Here is a 23,566-nt window from a genome sequence, read left to right as displayed (position 1 = left end):
TGCTCTGGGTGAATGCAAGCACCACAGAGAGACAATGAACAAGTGCTTTCAAGCATTAGGAACATCAATGCACATCTGCTGATTTTCATCACTACATATTTCTCTAGGTACAATGTCAGATACAACATGCTCATTCAGGAACCTCGAATATAAGCCCCTGAAGGGTTGCAGCAGAGATATTAGTGATAAGCAAAGTAATGTAGTTTGGAAGGCTTTTTCGTTGTTGTTATAAAAGGAAATACAGATTGTGTCATAATAGCCACAATTAGCCCTAAGTCTAAGGAGGAAGTGGAAAATGCTCCCCTGTTTAGCAAGAGCCAAGAAAACATTCAACCCACACAGATGACCACCGTGGCAGGGTGTGCACTGGCCTGCAAGGCTGAAGTCACCCTGCCAGGATGAGGTTTCTGCAGTAAGTGCTGTGCCAGCTGGCACCACCGTCAACTGCTGGCAGAACTGGGAGCTCACCCAGGAAGAAGGAAATAATCAGGTTAAGAAAATAAACAACATAAAAGTACCGAGTCAAATCCTGTAAAACTACAGCAGTCCAGGCTATAGATGGCCACAAGCAGTGTAAGAAGATGGTTATACTGGAATTCCCTCTATTTTTCACACCTCTGTTCTCCCCCTTTCCCCAATTCCTGCTACTACATGAGGAGAGAATTTACATGATTACTTACCTTTAAGAGAGAGAACACAATTTGGTGCCAAATCAGTTCAGCTGTAGGGACAGTCTGCCTTCACAACACAGTCCTGCTCCTTTTCTTGAACTAAGAGAAACTGCTTGGAAAATGACTCTTCATTTGAAAAGTTAATCGTTCTGTGAAAAAACTTGCGAGAACGAATATTCCTTCAACCAGGAAATCACTGCAGAGCAGCAGGAACAGGCTGAGTGAGCTCAGTAGCCCCTCCTATTTTAACCACTGCACATAGTTGTGGTGCGGCTCTGAAACAGGATACCATGTCCTGTGGCAGAGATACACATGCTGAGACGCTGTACCTTTTCACAACAAGTAGTGTGTTTTCCACCTCCACTATATCAATTGCACATGGTTACTATTTAATACAGCTACAAAGTAAAATCTTATTTTTACCACATCATTTTATTCAAACGCAAAGCATTTTACGCCTGCAAGTCTAATTTTTTTTTATTATTATTTTGAACAGATTAAATGCGAACAATGTTGTTTTCTTTCTTTTTTTTCTTCCAAAAACAAGCCTGAAAAATAAGCTGTAGAGTTTACATCATATAAAAATCTTAGCCAGTACACACAAAGTAATCCAGTGCACCCTCTTGGCCTACACATGGGTAAGTGCATCTGTTCATGCTGCTAGCTTGTGCCAACACCTGCATGCAGCCTTGACACATCATTATCAGCAACCATTTCATCTGGGAGACTGAAACATCCTGTGAAATTGCTCCTTTCAGGATTTTTATTATAGCTCCACCTAACTGCTTAGAAAAGGTGATAATTATCAATAGTTTTGTGGAACAGAAATTTTCCACATTGTAAAACTGTATCCAGGAAGATCAAGTAGCCTCCCACAACTGTAATTTAGGGCATGGCATGCTAACATATTACACAGTGCTGAGCTGACTATCTGATTTTAAAGCAACATTCTTGTTTTCTTTTTACAAGTAGATGATAACTTAAAAGTTCAGCCACCTGCCTTCAAAGTTTTCTTTACTCTTATCTGGTTTAGGAAGGGGCTTGCTCAGATATGTGGCTGAACAGTGTTGTGGAACTGACTTTGATACATCTCCCTAAAATAATTCAGATGGTTAAAAATCTTTTGTTATTGGGCCAGTATCCTCTATTCTGGGTCTGGATTTCATGCTACTGAAGTCAACGGGATTTACTTCCCCCAGTGGGATCAAGGTCAAGTCTATGACAATTCTAAGCTATCATACAAAAAACAGACACAGAACTGTCCAGCAGAGTAATTCATTTTGTTGCAAGATTAAGTACACAAATCAATGTGCTATGTTGTTAGGGCAATTTAAGAAATAATTTCCATTAAATTGTGTGTATTGGCATTAATTAAAATCAATTAATATTATAGTTAGTACCAGAGAAACAAGCAGAATCTTAAGAGCATCTGCAGTGATATTGTGGTGAAGCTTGGAGCATGCAGAGGGTCCTTTTCATACCATTTCCCAAAGAGCACTACATTCAAAACTGGCTAGGATGTACCAGACTAGCGTATCAGAGGTCCATCAGTTAGCATCTAGTTATGGAAAAGTAAAGAAAAAAGGAACATCAACTAAGCAGTATTACTGTATGACAAACACAAAATAATATACTCATTAATGTTGACCTGGTTGAAAGATGTCTTAGAAAAAAGACATAGCAATCTGTGTGAATGCAATGTGTATGAATCACTTATACAGAGTTACTATGCCTAAATAGAAACCATACAATATTTCTGTCTTGGGAAAGATACTATTCTAAGAGACTTAGGTGGACATATGGGTTGATCTGTGAATTTTCTATCAGTCCATAAGAGTTCCAGTTATTCGGTCAGGGGTTGAGGGATTTGGATTGATCAAGAGGCTGTACAAATTCAACTAGCAAAACCAGATAAACAAAGCTGCCTTGAACTTGAGCTACTTACTGAAATTGAGGGCACTAAATTCCATGTCTTGCAGTGCCTTTTTAATCATTCATACTACATGATTGACAACTCCAAAGGGTATCTTATTACCTCAAATTCCCCAGGGGCCAGCTGCACACCACTGTACAAGACTTGTAGAAAGATGTAGTTAGTGCCAAACATGCTGCTAAGGGAGAACATGGCAAACTTGGTCTGTGTGGTCACTGCTGGCTACCAACACAAGCTCAGTTCTATGCTCCTACACTTCAGGCATGCATATCTGTGCAGAAGAGGATTCAGAAAAGCAAAAATATCAGTCAGCTTTCACAAAACAAGAGCTGTAAGTTGATAGTAAGAAAACATACAGAAAGATAGTAAGAAAGGTACAAAAATCTAACACATTAAAAAAAAGAAGCCTAGCAGAAAAACTTAAAATAACCACTATGCTGACAAGCCATGTGGATATAAACATTATATCCATATTTAGTTTCTTCATTTTGAAAGATAATTATGCATTAGAAAATAACATTAGCACAGTGGCAAAATCCACAGCAGAAAGTATCTCTCTCCTGTGAGAAGAGCATCCATATGAAGTCAGTGAGAACTCTAACATCTTCTCTCCCTTTCATAAACATACAAGAGAAACCTTAGCATGTTAGAGCAAAGATCAATTCAGGGTCTTGACTTTCATGACTATGATATTATCATAATATAAACAGAAAAATGAAATCAACATCATTCATGTTAACATGTCTCATAAAGTAGTTTTGAAAGAGGCCTAAAAATGCCTCTTCTTGAACCTCCTCAATCGAAAATGGGACAAATACAAAGGGTCTGTAGATAGAATATTCCAACCTTCCTGCTGTCCAAATAGAAAACTATTACCTGCAAATAATACTCTCTTTCAACAACATGTGTCTATCAAAGGCACCTAGTACATGAAATTTCATCTTCCTGCTTGTCTGACATCTTGCAACTCAGGTGGCAACAAAGGTCCTTCTGGCAAATGGAATGATTTCCTTCAGGTTGAGTTCAGTGAAAAATAAGAGAATGTGGTACACAACTACGCTGAAATAATTCTCATTTGGTGGAAACTGTCTGATATTGCTGTCATACAACTTCCAGTCAACAGCAGAAAGATAGTCAGGAGACAGACAAGGGCACAAACTCAGTTCTGTCACCAGAAGGTGACTGTTTTCTGTTTCTGTATTATAATAGTATGCTCTCAGACCATTTGGGGCATAAGTACCACTCCCCCCTCCCCCCCCCCCCCCCCACACACACACAAAACCAGTAAGTTTTTGATCTGAAAGAAAGCACAAGTAAGCAGACTTTTCTAGCTAAACATGTCTACTGTACTGTTCTGAAACTAAATCAGGTCTTCACAGACTACAGTCCTGATCTAAAGCTTTTTTGCTATCAATGTGAAGTAAAAGGAACTCTGATGTTTCTTGTACTGTAAGTCACAAAATTAGTACACTATGCTGTAAAATAGGATTTAAGTAGTTGAAGATGTACGTTTCTTCTTAAGTTTAGCTCCACTAGAAATCCACTAGATCCACTTGAAAAAGGAGTGCTTCTGATTAAAGTGAACACAATGTTATTGAGTAAAAAACATTACCTGTAAAGAATTAAATTACCAAAAGTCACATTCCTATGCAAGTTCTTCATGTAAATGTATCTTTAAAGCCAAGAGTAAAACTATCTATAAACAATATGAGTTGTCTGGCTTACAGTCATCAATTACTGAGAATAGATACAGCTTGTATTTGCTTTTATTTCAAGGGTAATTTTTAAGGATACTTTTTAGCAGCACCAGTAAGTTTCTCTCATTCTGAAAACATTAAATCTGTGCTTTACTTCTACCATCCTTTCAAGAAAACTGTACAGTGAAGAGCCTGCAAAGAGAACTTTCTGTAGTTTACCAGACTCTCAGGAGCATTGCTTAGCACTATGTTTCCACCTAGTGGAGAAAAAAAGTTTGGGCCTTATCACGAACAAAACAAAACATTGATGAGCGCCACTTCTGTGAGCAGAAGATGAAGAACCAATCACACACATGAAATCTCAGGAATTATCACTTTAAAAGGCACCAAAGGTACTCCAGCTATCTTAAACATTTCTGAGTTGCTATATATCACATTTTGATTTCCTCTTTATTTTAGAAGTCTTAATCCTGTTTACATGTGTATGTATGCCCAAAAGTTATGGGTATTTCAGCTCGGGACAACAGAGTTACAAATATATAAATGTTTTCCTTCTGAACAAGATAAATATTATATTACCTTTTGTATCCAAAGAAGAGTTGTGTGCATTTGCTGAGAGAAAATTGACATGCATTCCCATACCTGAGTGAAACTGGATCACCAACAAAAGTGGGAAAGTTATTAACAGAAGCAGTTGAAAATAGAATGTTGACAATCTGAAATGTGCTCACCAAAACCATAGCTGGATTACAAAAGAGTATGTCTGCACAAGTGAAGATGCCGAAGTATCCAAAGGATGCATCAGAAGTCAAAAATTCTGGATCCTTTGGGCAATTAAACTGTTTCTGTCACAAAAAAGGATGTATTGTTTGTTGACAGAAAAGTATTTTAGAAAAGGAATCAAATGGTTGGAATCAATAATATTAATTATAGCATTCATTCACTTAAATACAAGTAATTGAGAATATGTTTTGTGAACATGTTACTTAATTTTGAAAAGGAAAATTCAAACCATTGCAAGAGGAATTAAGCACAAATATCTGTGATTCTGATTTGCAGAAGTGAAAGAGAACTTCTACTTAGCAGCAGTTCAGGACATTAAAGTTTTAATGCTTCATGCTACTTCCTACTGATAAACACTAAAAATAGATGGTCCTAAGAGTTTTCATTAAATTTCATTTCATTACTTGCTATCAATTAAAGAACAGCAGGAGTGAAGGTATCTTAAAGGAGTGACTTTTCCTTACTGATGTCTGCTAAATAATGACTCTATGTACAAGTACACTTAAGCCTGAGAAGTAGCCTTTATTCCACATTTTTCATTACCTACGGATCATCCAGTTCCTGAACTTCATAGAATTGTTGTACCTTGTGATAACAAGCCACCAGTTTCCTTTTGGAATCAAAGACAACATTGGTATTGTACTGGTAGTAACCATCACTCTTGGTTACCTCGGATCACTGAACTTACATGGCTTCTGGTTCCCCATATTCACAACCACGTAGATGGAATAATTCCTTGCCAGGCAGCGCAGCTCAGTCTTTTCTGTACTGCTCAGGCAAATCAGCATGGAGGGAAGGAAATAAGACATCAAAAACAGTTAATCAGTATAAATGCCAAAACTAAAACTAAAGACCACTAAAATAATCAGTTTAATTTAGTTTCTTTTCATACAATTGTCCTCCATTGTTCAACAGGAGGCAGCAGTTTTGTGTTTCAAAGCTTAGAATGCTGAAACTCTGGCTTTATCTTAAATCAATTAACTGAGGAACACAGCAGTTTCCTCATAGTGAAAGTTAATCTCTGCACCTTCTAGTTCTCTATTTTGCTGCTGTCCTGTAGAACAACGATGTGACCTTGACATCTGAGGTGATCTTAGCATTCTGCTTCAGCTCTTGAATCAGCTGCTATCATGATGTAGCTCAGAATTTGTTTCTTCTACATTGTGCTCTATTATCTTTCATTAATTCACAGAATCTTAGTGTCATCTGGCTTGAAAAGACATTCAGAATCATCATGTCCAACCATCAACCTGATCTACCAGGTCTCATCAATAAACTCAGTGCACCAATCACACATCTCTTCATCACTTGAGCAGCTCATTCCTACGCTTGATCACCCTTTTCCATGAAGGAATACTTCCTCATGTCCAGCCTAAACATCCTCTAGCACAACTTAAGACTGTTTCCTCTTGTTCCATTGCTTGTTACCTGAGGAAAGGAGAGAGACACCATTCTCACTGCAACCTTCTTTCAGGCTGCTGGAGGGACCAAAGAGATCTTCCTGCAGCCTCCTTGTAAGCCACTAAAAATGGTACAATTTATTAAGGAAAAATAAAACTTGAGCTTCCTTCCCTTTATAATGCAGTGATATCAAAAAGAACTGGGTCAGAACAATATCACACTTTGATTTCAAGGAAGTAAAATATGTTAACATTAAATGGCCATTATTTCTTTTATATAAATCTTGACCTTCATGAGCATACTAATACACACACAGAAAAAGAATTAAAGCAAAAAAGATTTACGGAATAAAAAATATCAAGGAAGTTGTCTGAAGCTATCTATGGCAACTAACAAAGTCTAAATTCTCTTCCTCTAACAGTTGCCCCAAGATATTTTAAATGATATGCATAAGCAATCCTCAATGCAGTTGTTTTTCCCAACTGTACTGTTCCCCTTCTATAGCAAAGATTATACCTTTCAGAATCAGTACATGGAATGCAGTCCACCTGGGGGTCTGGAATATTCTCAAGATAAGGATATACTGTTCTCCTCATGAAGACGCAGCCACAAATACCATCTTCAGGAGTCACAACAATACAGGCACCCTAGTATTGACACAGAAAAACAAAAGACAACATCTCTTCCCCTTTCCGTAGTTGACAAGCATTTACCAAAATGAATGGCTCTAATTAAGTCATAATACCTACCTGCTGCTTCATTGACAGCTGCTTCCAAAATATCCATATTTCTGCCATCAACAACAAGGCCTCCTCAGGAGAAGCAGACATTTCTCTGTCCTCTGACAAGTGCACACTGCTTGTAGGCAGCTGTGACATAGCTTTCTGAGGCCCAGGCATCAGGAGCAGACAGCACCAAAACCACAGCAAAGCTATGAGACCTCAAAAGCCCCATACCTGAAACCTGAAGTCACCCAAGAGGAGGACGGGCAAGCAAAGACAGGGAACTTTAATAAGGAAGGCCTTGCAGAAACCTGTGAGTTCCTTGAAGTGCTAGGAAGTCAACACCATGCAACACAATCCGCACGTCTCAAAAACCTCACAAAACCAAAGGTCAGAGAGTTGCGAGCATTGAGCAATCTGCATTACGCCACTGATACAGAAGTCACCACTGTGCCGCAATTGAAGAAACACTGCCGGCCAGATTAGCAAACTATTCAAACACATCATTGCTGTGGGAAGGTAGGTTAATGTAAGCCCAGGTCACAGCAGAAGAAAGCCAGTTTGGGAAACCTGAGGAAAAAAAAAAAGCACACGCAGATCTAGTAGGGTGTGGGCAGGGAACTGGCCCTGAGGTCAGCACTGCTGTTTGGATGCTAATGGTGCCACCACCAGCTCAGCACTGCTCCAAATGAGTTTACTTATGCATTGTATTTATTCACAATTTTAGACTGTACGACTACACTAATAAAGCAAACTGGGTATTTAGACCTGCCATTGGATGACAGAATAACAGCACCAGACATGGGAGCACTCAGTTTGCCATAGGAGATTCCACTGCTCTTCAACCATAGTTCCGGGACTCCTAGATAATCACAGCAGGAGGTTTGAGAGTTAATCTGAAGAACAGATCTGGAAACCAGGACCTCAATTTAGGTTGTGGTTTTTTTTGTTTGTTTTTTTGTTTGTTTGTTTGTTTGTTTGTTTAATCTCTACTGCAAACATGAAAGAAGGGAGAGAGGAGAAGATGTAGTGCCAGACCTGTTAATTTCCTACTGTTTTTACTGGACAACTGGAGAAGCCCATGGGCTGCAGGACAGCTCATTATTTTCAGTGACATTTGTGTTCTGGTAAATCCTTACCACTTCAACTCCTAACAGCACAAACCAGGTAGGAAAGCGGGTGATTTCTCAGAGTGAATGAAATCTTATTTGTATGGATTGTATCCTTTGCATTTATCCCTAGTTTTCTCAGTTCCCTCTCACCTGCCTCACCCACAGTAAGGGCAGGACTGGCATTTTAAAACAGGCTGAGTGGTACACTCTAGATTTCAGAAAGATCTAATACCAGACACAAACAGAAAGCCATTGCTTTTCTGCTTTTTGGCACCCTATTCCGCTCTCTTACAGCAGTTTTTCTCATTAGTACCCAAAAAAGGGCTCTGGCAGAAAATTTTTCATGTGAATTCCACTGGCTACTCACTACAAAAAAGTTGATTGCAAACCTAGGGGTAAACCATTTTCCTTATCTATGAGACAAATGGATAGCACAGAGTACCTCTTCTAGGGCCCAGTTCTGGGTTCAAAGACAAACTAAGACTCATGCCACAACTGAAGACTAAAAATCTAGAGTCAGTTTGCTAGGCATGTCCATATCTCAGTTCACATCACCTTTTGTGCTTATTATCTAGAAAGAGATTTTTTTCCTCTCTGTTGACCCTAGACTTCTGATAGACACACTTATTGCACAGGCAACTGGGACAAATACTGCAGCTGGCATTTACTAGCAAAACAGTCAGTTATCTCACAGTTAACAGCTTACAGTTACAGTTAACAGCTAGTTATCTCACAGACTAGGCTTCCTAACCTAGTTATCTCACTAACCTAGGCTTCCACATGTTAGAGAAACATATGCACACACACACATACACACGCACACACTTGGAGTACCCCATCTCCTCCAAGACTGGAAATCAATTCTGCCTGGAGATGTTTACTTCTCATTTTTAGGCACTTTCATATATTATAAATGCTAGCAGACACAGACTTTTCCCGTTCAAGAAAATTCACAGAACTTAGGAAAAAAGAAGTTGCTTTATTGAAAACAGCATTATGCTTAAATGCTTTGCCACTTCAAAATTCTGTTTCAAAATTTTACAGTGTCAGTTAAGGTATTACAAGGTAGTCTTTCTTCTAAAAAAAGAATAGAGAAAAATCATAGTAGCAAAATAGTAGCTTTATCTGAGAGTAATGCACAGCAGGCTCAAGTACAGTAGCCAGACATTTAAAAATGCACCTCTTCACATACAGTGGTACACTGTATACAGAATACAATTAAACAGGCTGACATTTGAAGGTTACTCATCAGTGCAGCCAATCCATGTGAGGACTTCCAAAAGAAAGGCAGTCAGTGTTTAGTGTTTCAAAACAGTGATGCAGCTCCAACTAAACCACAACTGGTCATTCATTAGGGAGATCATGTATCCCAAGACCACAACAACAAAACACTGTTAAGCCCGCTCACTTCAACACTAAGTTAAACTACAATAACAAACAGAGAATCAAACTCATTTCTGGCTATGTTTCACTACCCAGTAGATGAGTTCTTTCTTCATTATCACTAGGAGGGTTTTGCAGGCTGGAACTGGAGCTGTTTGCAGAAGGAAAGGAATAGGAGGGGAGAAACAGGTTTAACATTCTGTAGATATTTCTATGTAGTACCAATATTATAACATAAAACTCACACAAGATATGGAAAGAGCTAAGTGGATCATTGAATTTGTTTCCTTAGCATTGTGCAGAACTACGTAGTACTACTTTCACACCCCTTGTCTCTACTGTCATAGTTCACAGATATCCTTCTGAAGGAGCCATCAGTGGGATTTAATCCTTAATGTAACAGTAAAGTCCAATAATGTCACAGTAAAGTCCAATTGCACGTAGAGAAAAGGCAAGACCCAGTTCAGGTCTCTGTTTAGGTCAGTAAGGATTTAGTAAAGAATAGAGATGTATGTAAGCAATACTTTTACTGCTCATTCTGTCATTTAATATCAGATTGGTAGTGAAGAAGAAACAGAAGCGTGGCTTCCAAACATCTGCTTTATACAGCTTTAAGTAAAACAAAGAATAACTCCACATACCTTTTCCTTGTGGCCTCAGCAATATAAAATATTCCAATTGCAAGTCCCTTTGAGAAAATGGTCAGTTACAATCATAATAATAACAACCTTATGCAACAGCTCTTAAGTGCAACATATATGAAAAGCAAAACATTTATCACTTACACTTAACACTGCCCATCCTCCTTGGATGGCTGACGCCCATTCAAAACCTAGCTTTTCATTTAGAAATCCTCCTAAAGTGGGACCTACAAATGCCCTGTAACAAAGCAAAAAGAGGTGCAGATATCCCAAGTAAATAAAAGGCACAGATTGTATTATCTGCACAGGTTTTATTGCACTTTGTGGTCTTCCTCCATTGATTCTTTCCTCATCAACAAAGAAGCTGACTTCTGCAGCAAGTATTAACTCTTTGTTTGTCACGGCCCCAATAAATCTACTAAGTTGTCTCCTCAGCTGTAGACAGGACATACATTAGAATGCTAAATGCACTCTTTTCTGTATCCTGCATGTCTTGGGAGCTCCATTAACTACAGTGTTCTAACAGCACCTACATAGATACCTTCTACCATAAAAGAAATTTAAACCCTCATCTCTCAAAATTTAAACCATCCAAATCTGGAAATAGATGGATATAGGCAGGTGGAAAGGCACAGTGTGATGGTTATGGTTCTCATTACTGTGCTCACAAGGTTGAGCTGTATGTAAATCCCGGCTCCTCTGTGTCAGCCTAAGAATGCCATGAAAGGTTATGCAAAAGTCCTACATGATTCTGTCATTTGCTACAGTAAGGGATGAAGCTCTGTACAAGAAGAGATTTCCTGGAAGCCAGCCATAATAACAGCATGCTCAGCAGCAGCACAAAACTGAGTTTTATTAACTTCATACTGCATCTATCTGTACTGAACCCTGTACACCAAATAACTTAAGTGCTAGATGTCCTGTTTATCTTATAAAAATTGTGCAACTGAAACCCATCTGCAGCCACAGAAGACTACACAGACTGACAGAATATTGTGAAAGTGGCTGCCAACAGAGGGATTCATTTCTCACTAACAACTTTGGAAAGTTATTCAGATCAGTAGCATCTTTCACTCATTTCTGTGACAACCACTGGGTAAGAAATTCAGGAACACTGTGCTAAGCTCTACAAAAACAGACCCTGAATAATGGCTGTAGTCGAAAGAGAACAGTGTTCCATGCAGAACATAAAAAAAGGTAAATGCAGGAGGAGAAAAAAATTTAAAAAAATTTAAAAAAAAAATATCAGTCTACTTATGTCTATAATAAACATCAAAGGTTTCAGTGGCAACAAAAATAACCATTAAAGAGGGCAAACTAACACGCATTTAATCAAGGCAGGTTTTTTTATATGAAGGCATTTTAAAGGTAGACAAGTCCATTCCCTTGCAGGATAAAAGCCTTATTTCAACACATCTACTACACATTTGGCAAGAATCTCTTGAATGGAAGTCAACACAGTGACCACAATTGGAATTCAGCATGTTTTCACATGGCAATAGTGAAGAACAACCAAACACTGTAGCCTATTAAAAGGTGACTGCATACATACCCAAGGGACCACACAGCATTAAAGAGCCCAGACACCAGCCCCAGTAGACTCAAGCCTTCTTCAAATCCATTTTCACTGCAGGAAGACAGCACAATTAGAGATGCACAAACATTACTGTGTCTCAATCTACATCCTCTCCCTAAAATGGGTTTGGTGGAATTACATTTGTTTATCCAGCACTTTCTTTGCTGTTTTTCTAGAAGGCTGCAATGCTACTTATCTCTCATGTCTTCTTGGGCAGACTTCTAACACCATCACTCAGCCTCCATATTTCATACGGCAAGTGTAAAACAATGATAGGTGGCTTTTAAGAAGGAAAGACCTTGCTTCAAGGGGATCATACTTACAAAAGTAAATCAAGCCCCTTCTAGGGCATTGCTGTCAAGCCACATCACAGACTTTGTACCTCAAGCAAGTGCAACTTGCCAGTTGTTGGCAAAATGCCAACGCAGACTGAAAATCCAGTTCATATTGTGGACTAATGTTCTTCAGAAGGTGAAATAAGTCCTGTGTATATGAAACCACACACGAGTCACCCCTAACCATGAGATTATAAGTCTATTAACTGTGCCAGTAGCGCAGAAGTACACATCTACAAAAATTTACTTGTAATATGACTGTGTAAATGGGAAACTCAGTCACAAAAATATAGGACAAAAAAAGTAGTGGAAGAAGCATGTAATTATTACTCACTGCTTTGGTCTCAAGACGGGAAAATAGCCACACCAAAAACCCACTTTGCATTCACCTCTGAAAATAAGTTACATCTTGAGCTTCCTACAATTAGTAGCATGGAAGATACACTGGACATTTACTTACTATGCACACTGCAGTATCTCTGGAAATACTGGGATAGCACTCATTCCAAGGGAAAAGCCAAGGAAAACCAGCACTAGGACAAACATCCACAACTGACTGCAAAAGAGGCATTTAAAAAACAGCTGAAGATTCTTTTCAGATCAAGACACCATTTGACTGATTGCTGTTATGTCAAATCACACTGATTGAACACAAAACTGACTTTCCTGAAGCCAAAAAGAATTGTCCTAACGCTTAGACTTGAAAATAAATCTTTGTGCATTAAAAAAAAAAAGACTTCAACAAAGCATTTCAGTGTTGCATGCTCAGTTTAAGTATTTCTCCATCAAAAAACAGCTGATTTTAAGAGGAACACACAAGAGAAGCGGTGGACAGATGAGCTTAATTTAGTAATACAACTACACATGTAAAACCCATAGTTAATGAACAGTGACGAAATTGGGAAGATTGAAAAATAAGACAGAAAGAGGACTTTGTTTTGCTGAAGTAAAAGTGCCATGGAACCAGGAGGCAAGGAAAATAAAAAAGCAGCACTCTTCTCAACACACGCGTTAACACGAGCAAACATATGAACATATTAACAAAATACTTAGAAAAAGGATCTATTTAAAAATGCTATCATTTCTACCTTAGCTACACCTCAATTTTCAGGTATTTTTACTGATTTACGTATATAGTCTTGGGTTAGAAGTGAAAAACATACTGTTTCAAGGTCAGAGGTGCTAAACATAGATTTGTGGACAAACACAATAATGGCCATGCTAGCAAAGACTAAAACATTGCTTCAGGAGACAGGTTCAAGAAGAGGCAATTCACAACCTTTCAATGTGCAGTACAGGAGCAGGTCCTAACAAGAAAAAGCACAGGGCTGTTACTAGGCCTCCTGACACCAGCAGCCATTTCCTGAGGTGCTGTGAAAGAAAGGAAGAAGCATGCAGTTTAAAAATGTGAATATGTAATGCAGCTATTTTGTAATACTAATTCTAATAAAATCTAATACTCCTCTTCTAAATCTTCATCTTTTAAAAAGTACTGCTGGTCTACAGACCATCATTACAAATAAACTAGCAATTCACAATTTCTAAACAATATTAAGAAACACTAAATTCATGTTTTCTTGTCACCAAAGCAATCACTGTCAGCAGTGCTTAGAACAGAGATTTCAGAATACCGAAAAAAGGTGCTGCTCTATTGGAAAAATATTCTAGGTCTCATTCTTCTTTAGCATAAGAAATATAGTACAGCACTGCAACCAGTTCTCATATACAAAGTCATTATTAGCTTCAGTCAGGGAAAAAAAAAAAAAAACAAAACAAAACCAAAAAAAAAACCAGAACTGTCATCGCTCTTCATACAAATTATTCAAAGCCCAGTTTTCCTTGATCAATTAGTAGTGGTTGTCAACAAGGCAGTTTTACATAAATCTTACTCTTCTCAAAAGTGGATACAAATCAGATGCGAACAAAAGCATGAATAACATGCTTTTGTTCGTAACACATTTTAACAGTCTGTTCTGTACAGGCTGGAAACACTGTGCTTAGTTCACCAAAAGAAAACTCAGTACATTTCAACTTAATCAGTGTCCTGTACAATTTCGTCTGTTCTTGTACAATCCAGACCTTGCAAATGCGACCTTAAGTTGGCATTATTCAATGCACCTGCAAGGTCCTGAAACACAGATCTCTTCACAACAACAGGTCATTGTACATTACTTCAATATGGGAGGTCCTCTACTTTCAGCTAAATGTATAGAGCACATCATCACCACTAAACAAGCAATCAGGACAGTACTCACTGGCATTTTGTCACTTAGGAGTCCAAGGAGGGGAGAAGACAAGGAGTATGAGAGTGCCAAACCCAGGAACACTAAGCCCACATATCCAGCTGGGAGTTTGAACTATGTGAAGGAAAAAACACAACAAAAAAACACAAGCCATACAAGTTACATTAATTAAAGGACAATCCAAGAATTATATTTCAAGTCAAATAAATGAAATCTATTAAGAGTTTTACATATTTTATTGATCTCATACAGATGTTTGTCAAGTATTTCAAGTCAGTGAAGCTAGTTTCCTTCCCAGTCCAATTCTAAGCACATAGTAACAAAACCTGACATGACTGTACTCAGATAAGACTTCACAAAAAAAAAAAAAAAAAAAAAAAAAAAAAAGACAAACACTATGCTGTATCTCTACACCAGCACACAGGACCTTAACACTGATGTCTGGCATATCTGAAACAGGTATTTCATACACTGAAATTTAAGCGGATTTAATCTTTACATCTCCAATCTTCAGTTATATCTTCATTTAGAAAAGCATGAAAACCATAGGCACCCACTGCTAACCAGGGCATCTTAAAAGAAAGTAGTACTGTAAAACACAACAATGGCTTTTGAACCAAAGAAAGACTTTAAACTGAGTAAGAAACACTCCAAGGACTACATTTTCATAATGCAGCAACATCTCTATGTTGAAACAAAATACATAATGAACCAAATGCATACTCTCAAATGAATGCTTTAACAGCTAGAATGTATTCCAAGGTGTTTCATGCGGCATGAACTACATAAACATTCAGTATTTCCTCTCCATATGCAAAAACATGATAATAACTCTAATTCTGTGGTTAGAATACTTGCCAAGAACGCTGCAGCCCTTTCACAGCAAGCATCTGCTAGCACAGAGCAGGGAAAAAGCAGCAGTCACACCACTGCACGCTACTTGACAGTGGAATAATTACAGATCCTGTCTGGGTGGTAGAAGACGTGTTCACATTTCTAAAGATGTAAGAGGTTAACACCAAGCCTTTTCAATTCTGGATAAGTACACTTTATGCTGAACTAGACGGGGAAAAAGTAGCAGTAGTGCTACATCTTATAAAATGCTATACCTAGAAAAACAGATAAATAAGCAACTCAAAAAGCACTGCTTAATTTCATGCAGGAACCTTTCCCTCTTAATTACTTTAGACACTATTGGAAAAACAAATAAATAACATTAGACAGAAATATTAAAGTAAATCAAAAGCAAGGAAAACATTTGCCTTTTAACGAGTGCTGAAGAACCCAGCTAGCCAACTACCTAGTTGTAACCAATTTCTCTCTGGCATTGTTGTAAGTGAAAGCAGTGCTGTGACACCATGTCCCCATCAAGAAACACGATGCTGAAAATGACTGTTGCAACTTTACAGAATTTGCTTTCAGCAAAGAGGAAAAAGTCCCTTGCATATAAAAACTGCCTATTATGAGAATGGCTTCTGCAGCTGAAAGCCAATTCAGTGGAAAAAGCAAGTATTTTAAAAGCCCTGAACTTTCTCATTCTCAAAGTTCCTGACGTCAACTAAAGGAGTAAATTATTTGGAAATCAAGCTAATTAAACCAACTGAAATGAATAAGGCATAATATTCTTCAGGATAATTTAAAGTACAATTTTTACCAGTTGTTCACTGCAAGTTAGGACTCTCCTGCACATTAACAGGACTTACCTTCTTTAAGATAAATAGAGACATTGTGGGATCCAAGAAGCCCAAGCATGCACTTAGAGAAAATATAGTAAAACAGAGAAATAAGACTTTTGGTAGAAGAGCGAGCTTCCAAAATGACTCCTTGGTGGGGATCGAATCTGATTTGAAAGAAAAGAAAGGCAAAGGAGAAATAAAAATATTGTGAAAATGCAGTTACTTCTTCACTAGTCCTTATACAATGAAAATTTCATGCATACGTTTTAATTTAAAACAAGCAAAAAAGGAGGGAAAATGAAGTCTCTTAGTATACCATCTGTACACTAACACCAATTCAGATCCCCTACATGTTCAATTCATATTGCAGACAGGAAGCTTCACTTAAGGTACCTCTATTGGATATCATTTCTAAGTCGGGCTCCCTTCTTGACGCTGTTTGTGCTCCAATTGCTGACTGCCATCTTAGAGCATACATAAAATTAAAGTTCATTCATCTGCATCCACCAACTCAGAGCTACATTTGTTAGTGTAGTTTCAAGTGGCCATGTGGTTAACCACAGCAAATTTCTTCTAAAAGCCAGTATAAGTGAAGTTAATCTTCAAGGCTTTTGAATTTAAGAAGAAAAATGAGGGGGAAAAAAAAAACCCAAAACTATTTTATAGTTACTCTGTTTCTCCTAGAATTAGAACATAAGAAAACCAGAACCTTTCAATCGCCATCCTGTGGAAAGACTTATCTTCAAGCTATCTTTCTGCCTGAACAGGATCATCTAAAATTTAACCAAATGTGTATGATCTCCAGCACTTCTGTTAACCCCCGCATTTATTAATTTTAACATTCATTCATGATAACCAGATTAGGTGTCAATCAGTACAAATAATCCCCTGTTTTGTTCTCACTGTAATTCTTCCCCCACTACCAAATCCTCAAACACACCAAGCTCTCTTGTCCCAGGCAAAGCCTATCTCCTGCCTTTCTTCAGCTGGCTATAACAAACTGATATTAAGCAGATACCACTGACCCTTTACAGGCTCTGAAGCTAAGGAGACACACAAACAAAAAATATTTCTCAGCTTAATTCCAGAGTCCTAAGCGTCTGCAGAAATACACATGACATGCTGGATTCATTCCAGGCCATCTGCATGCACCAATTGGTAAAAGATGGGCTTGATGAAGACTGCAAATTAATTCAACCCTCTGAGTTGAATCAGATTCCAGAAACCAACAGTGTTCTAAAGGACAGTCAGATAGACAAGAAATTAAGGTAAAAAAGGAGGTAGGGAGAAAGGTGCTTACCATAATTTGGTAATAAGCACATATTCATAGGCACTAGGAGCAATACCACACATCCCAGTGTAACAAAAGGGATCTCATAACCAAAGGATTGATACAAAAAGCCACCTAAAGGTGGGCCCAGCACCAGTCCAAGCCCTGTAAAAATTTCAAGGCTGCCCTAAACAACAGAAAAGAAAGCAGATTAAAAACAAAAGTCAGCATATTGAGAAATTTCAATGTTACGATGCCTTTTACAAAGTGGGATAGCAAAAAGAATGTTATTCAAACCATCTGTACCCAAACCCACTGCAGGGTTAGCCACTCAGCTACCACCCAGGTGTCCAAGTCCTGAGGCAGGGCAAATGCTTTACCAATGGAAAACACTTGTAGGCCAACCCAGGCTGAAGTGGTCCCCTCTCCGACATGCAGAGTTACACTATGGCCTCTATGGTGGGGTGGGAATATGCACTCCTGTATGGAGGTGAGCATGTCTAGTTAAAGCTTTCTTTCCACAAATGGCCATCAAGATTCACTCACTAGGGTTGGGAAACACTGAAACTGCAGTAGGAAAGACTCAGATTAATTAAATTATAGCCAATCTGGCATCTTATATAAAGACTACGTGATAACTTTGAATACATTTGCGTGTGAGACAGCAGATTTTATCCTCCCAGTTTTAGAACTGCCTACAGCTAATCCACTGTATTGCGGGTACTCAGCTGTAATACTGTTTTTTTGTACTTACCAGGACAGTAGCTATATTATTGGGAAATGCCTTTGCAAGGATTGAAAACGATGCTGTCATTGCTGCTGCAAAACTTATTGCATCCATTGCTCTTACTAAAAAGCACAAACCAATGAACACTGGTCCACTTGGAACCTTGTCCAACATTCTAGGGGGAAAAGAGAAAAAAAAAAAAAAAAAAAAAGATGTAAATGCAGACCTTTCTAGATGCAACAAGTCATCCAAAAATGGCTCAGGAATATCATTGTTACTAGTTAAAGGACACAACTGTAAGACACACAATATTTCTATTGCTGCATCTTTTTTTAATCACATCAATACAGCCATTCAAACCCTATCAAATCTCTTCTGACATCTTTATCCTTTCCCCCTTTCTTTGATGCTGCAAAAGGGAAGAAAAAAAGAATCACAGTCTCCTAACTCCCCACCAAAAAAAACCAAAAACACACAACAATGCCATCTTCTGTTGTATTTCATAGTTCTTCCGAGCAATGATTCAAGGAGTCTGATGCAATGAATTACAACTACCTAATAAGAAATTACTTACTTAATTTTTAATCATACTTTTATTTTCCTATAATGAGTGGCTTAGCCTCACTGGATGCCAGGCAAATCTTATTTGCACCCACAATTGTGAGTGGTTTTTTTTGTTGTTGTTTTTTGTTTTTTTTAAGAAAGCAACAATTAAAATATTATGCATATGTAGTTCCTTTATTGCTGCACTTTGACAGATTTCTTGCAGTTCATTAACTCTGGAAGATTTTTGTTTATAGAAATTTTCTCCTTAGTTTTCAAAGTACTATACAAGCCTTGAAACCTTGAAAAGGATTAGTATTTATTGGGCTTTACAAGTGATAAATAAAAGCAGACGCAAAAAAATGATTTAAGCAACACCTAAAAGATGTTCAAGAGTTTCCAGTTGTTTTGTGAATGTCTTCTCATTTGGATGAAAATAACTGGAAGACAAATGCAACAAAGCAGCCAAACAAAAATTACTCACCCAAATAGAATTGTTACCCATCCAGAAACAAACATCCCTGCCACAAACATGAATTTTGCTCCAATCTTTGTAAGCTGTAAATTAAATATAATTTCCAAGTTATTATTTCAATCAGAAAGTTACTGTTAAGAAATCAAAGCATTCTTGATTGAAAAAAAAATCTCTATTTTACAGTCTATACAACCAAAAGATCTGGAGACACTTCTCCTGCCTGTGTGTCTTCACACAACACTGAACCTAAAAATATTCTAAATGGTTAAGTGACTTAACCCAGTTTTCAGCTGGGTAAGACAATGGCGCAGTTAGCTATTTCACAGCTGCATGTTGCAGCTTCTGCAGGGCAGCAGATTGCTGCAGGACTCCTCATAACCAACTAAAATTAATACATTCTCCCTCCAGTAAAGTCAGCGGTGCCAAGTCAGCAATACCTGTTTTATACATGGCTTGGAAGAGTCAGCAGAAGCTGATTTTAAAGACCTTTAATAATATAAAGTTTTGGAATAGGAGGCATAGTAACTTCAAGTCTTTTATTTGTTACCAGATAAATAACCCAGTTTTCAGACTTCATCACTAATGCGAAGGTTGAGAACAGGCCCTGACAGAAAACTTAATCCAATAACAAAGTACACTGGAGCTTCTAATTCCAAGCTGTTACACTGTAACATACCCTAAGGACAGTAGGTATTTCAGATTGTTTGTCTTGCTCAGACCTGGACAGCATCCTTGCGTTCCAGCCACTAATACTGAAACCTCTATTACACCAAGTTTCGTTGAAACCCTCAAGTTTTCTGACTGTTGGACTGCCCACCTCTATTGGCAAAGACATGCTCACTTCACCTGTCCTCAAGTGAGTGTGGCTCTCTCTGCTGTGAAATACTTGGTGAGGGTGTGCCATAGCTAAATACCATGACAAGCACCAAGAGCAGACTTAGCAAAGGCACTGGTGTGACACTGATGAGCCACCTAATCACCAGGAACAAAACATCACCACTGACTTAAGAGGAGAGACTGCCCAGCCAAAGAACAAGAAAGTGAAACTGCAACAGCCCCAACTCAGGCAGGGTTCTGGCCAAGGATTAATAAAAAACAGTGCTCTATGTATGTGCTTACTTATATAATGTGTAACTTATCTGTAACTGTAACCAACCAGAGAAAAACACTGATGCTGCAAGAAAACTGAAGCTGGAAAAATTGGAGACATTGACCTCATATTGCAGTTGGATGAAGTGAAAGGGGAAACTGAGTTAAGTAACAGTGCCATAATGGAAGGACAGGCTAAGAAAAAGGCAACATATCAGAAAAAAAAGGGTGAAGCAGACTAAAGGGAAAAAAAATAAAAAAACCCATCTTACTAACACACCCAAATAAAACTGAATATATATATAAAAGTGAAATAAATAAAATATAGGCTAGTGAAAGATATAAAATAAAGGAGGACTGATGGACAGATAGATTGTTCTGAAGCAAACAGAAAAGTTAACCAGAAAAGGACACAACAACAACAAAAAAAACACAACAGTTGCAGTTCAGAAACCCTATGCTGCTTTCAGGAACTGTAGAAGAGTAATTTTTAAACTGTGCTGACAAGACCTAGATCAGATTCAGACTGACTGGCCAGGCTCCAGTTACCACAGACAACATTTCAAGGGCGCTCCTGAAGAAACATTTCTTTTCTCACCCTCACAGAATTATCCTTGTGTAGCAACCTGTGTCATCAAAGAAGTAAATCACAGCTTCAATGATACTTACATAATTTCCCAAGATTAAAGAAGTCAAGAAATTGACCAAAGCAAAACATCCAAAAATCAGGCCAACAACTGTGTTATTGGCACCTTTTTTTTCTGCCTGCAAAAAAGATCACAACTAAGTAAAGATGGAGGCAAACCCTTCAGGTGAGTAACATTCATACTTTGTAAATTCTTTTTAATTCTGTTTGTGCAGTTACAAAACTATTTCTTTTCTCAAAGGCAGCAGGTGCTCACGAGGTAACTTCACAGCAATTTAAAGACATCTTCCACTTCTACTTAAGCTACACATAATAAAGAAAAGCAACATTAAATCCTCAAAGAACAGAAATGCTGCGCCGCATGCTACGCTACTGATCAGGTGAACAGACTTTATACCCACTGCTCCAGCTGGTGGGCTGTACCTTCAGTTATTTGATCTCATTCACAGCGAGAAGGCAGCAAGCAGGGCAGTCTGTTAACTTCACTGTATCAGTTCTCCCCTTCATCATCTTTGTAGCCCACCTTTGCACACAAAGGAAGGATACAAAGGTGGTGAAGGGTCCGGAGGCAAGGTGTATGAGGAGCGGCTGAGGTCCCTTGGTTTGCTCAGCCCAGACCAGGGAAGCCGGAAGAGAGGCTTCATGTCAGCCTATGGTTCCTCACAAGGGGAGCAGAGAGGAAGCACACAGCTCTGTTCTCTGGGGACAGCAAAGGGACCCAAGGGAACAGCACGGAGCTGAGCTGGTGGGGGGTCAGACCGGGAGTTAGAGAAAGGTTCTTCACCAGAGGAAGGTGGACACAGAACAGGCTCCCCAAGTGGTCATGGGCCTAACTACCAGAGTTCAAGGAGCATTAGGACAGCACTCTCCGGCATAGGGTTTGGATTTTGGTGGTCCTATGTGGACTCCGGTGAACTCTGATCCTTGTAGGTCCCTTCCAACTCATAATATTCTATGATAACAAGTGTCAAGCAGATTTTTTACTTATTCAGCTGGTACAGCACACTTATGCTGGCATATCAAGGGCAAGAATTTCAACAATTCCTTTTAACAATTGGGAACAACCTGGTCATGAGAGAAGTAGATTTCTGCTGCAAAGGCACTGTGACAATGTTTTGCATCCCTTATTAAGCACTGCAGTCACTCAGTAGAAGTAGAGAGCATATTTTTTCTTGCAGTTCAGCAAGTTTAACACAGTGAATGATAGTCAAGCATGAGTTAACAAAGAGGAAAAAATAAATAAATAGTCACTGAGAAATTAATATACTGAAATGCAAGTCAGGACATGGCTTGAATTTTAATCTCAGCTCTATCACCAAACTGTTAAACAACACTGCAAAAAACTACTTCATTTCTATTTTTAATCTATCTTGTCCCTATAACTCACTACCTAATCTATTACCTCCCACGCTAAGAGCTGGATGCCAGCTGGGAGACCTGTTTCTTAGACTTGAGAGAGCAGGGAAGCTCCAGCAGGAAATGGCTGTGGAGCCTTAGCACAAAGCGACCACATGTGAAACCAAGCAAGCGAATGTAGCTCAGTCATTCACTTGCTGTCTCCTCTGCTGCCACGGGGACAATGAAATAAGTCAGTGGGCAGGAACCAGGTCATTGTTACTTACACTGAGCTATTTTAGCCAGCACCAGGCCATCGATACCAATTCCCATAACCAAAGAGTAAACCACAGCTCACGCACAGCTATAAAGGTCCTATAGTGCTCAAGATCCTCTTAAAAACTTCGAGGTGAAAAACACAAACGAAAGAACAGACAGGTAGTTTACCTCTCCAGGGAAAAAGGGGCCCAGGATGGAATAGCATATCATTGAGCTGAAGTTTATGGAAGCTGCTGCAAGCATGGTAAATAGCTGCTGCCTGGTAAGCCTACTCGATTCCTCACCTGGTGCTTCTGGCATGCCATCTTCTTAAACGAAAACGAAAAAAAAAACGGATAGAGAAAAGCACGATTTACAAATCACGTTTGGAAATCAAATTCTGTGCAAAACGCCGATCCTCCTCACCACGCAGCAGTATTTTCTCCGTAACGCAGGACCGCACACAGGCACCACCTGCCCGACACACGAAGCAAACAGTCCCAGCCGCGTTTCGGTACTCCCGTGCCCATCCCTCAGTGTCAGCCGCTTCGCCCGGCGGCAGCGGAGCCTTTCCAGCCTCTGTCCCGCAAGCTCGGCCTCACGGGGCACCCGCTCCGCAGGCGGGCTGCACGAAGCACGACACCGGCACCCACCGCAGCGCAGCGCAGCGCCCCGTCCCGCACCCAGCGCCGCCCCGCGCGCTGAGGCAGCCCCTTCCAGGAGCCGTCCCGCGGGGCGCCGGCCCCACTCCCACCTGGCGGCCGATCGGGCCCCGCACCGTCCGCCGCGCGGCTGCCCATGGGGAAGAGCGGCGGGTTCGCAATGGCCGGCACCGCCTCCTCTGGCAGCGGCCGCGTGCTGGTAACGCAGCGGGGCAGGGACAGACGCCGGCCACTGAGCATGCTCGGGATGCGGCTCGTCCTGACTGCGGACCGAGGGGTTCGTGGGATGTGCTGGGGTCGGAGCGGTGGGCACGGAGAGCTCAGCACTGTTGGCAGCGTTGAGATGTTAGGGTTTCGATTCCGACCGTTTCGATAAATCTTTATTTAT

General features: G+C 39.4%; 2 protein-coding genes across 2 annotated transcripts; both read right to left on the bottom strand.

Moving 5' to 3' along the window:
- Positions 1-48: 48 nt before the first annotated feature.
- Positions 49-7,363, bottom strand: LOC306958753 (vascular non-inflammatory molecule 3-like; the record flags this gene model as incomplete). The annotated part of the gene is given in 7 exon segments (XM_079550343.1): positions 49-157; positions 3,481-3,536; positions 3,538-3,594; positions 5,670-5,750; positions 5,753-5,852; positions 7,002-7,132; positions 7,235-7,363. Coding segments are annotated over 7 exon segments (663 nt in total).
- Positions 7,364-9,780: 2,417 nt separating this feature from the next.
- On the bottom strand, positions 9,781-23,316 carry SLC18B1 (solute carrier family 18 member B1; the record flags this gene model as incomplete). Its single annotated transcript, XM_079532928.1, has 14 exons — positions 9,781-9,853; positions 10,344-10,390; positions 10,488-10,581; positions 11,896-11,970; positions 12,715-12,810; positions 13,534-13,625; positions 14,510-14,611; positions 16,201-16,337; positions 17,474-17,630; positions 18,198-18,345; positions 19,198-19,271; positions 20,947-21,042; positions 22,706-22,845; positions 23,271-23,316. The coding sequence occupies 14 exons, from the start codon at positions 23,314-23,316 to the stop codon at positions 9,781-9,783; spliced, it is 1,377 nt and encodes a 458-aa protein (XP_079389054.1).
- Positions 23,317-23,566: the final 250 nt, after the last annotated feature.

Source organism: Tetrao urogallus (assembly GCF_951394365.1).
Source record: "Tetrao urogallus genome assembly, chromosome: 2".
NCBI classification, from domain to species: domain Eukaryota; kingdom Metazoa; phylum Chordata; class Aves; order Galliformes; family Phasianidae; genus Tetrao; species Tetrao urogallus.
This window is presented reverse-complemented; position numbering and strand designations above follow the sequence as displayed.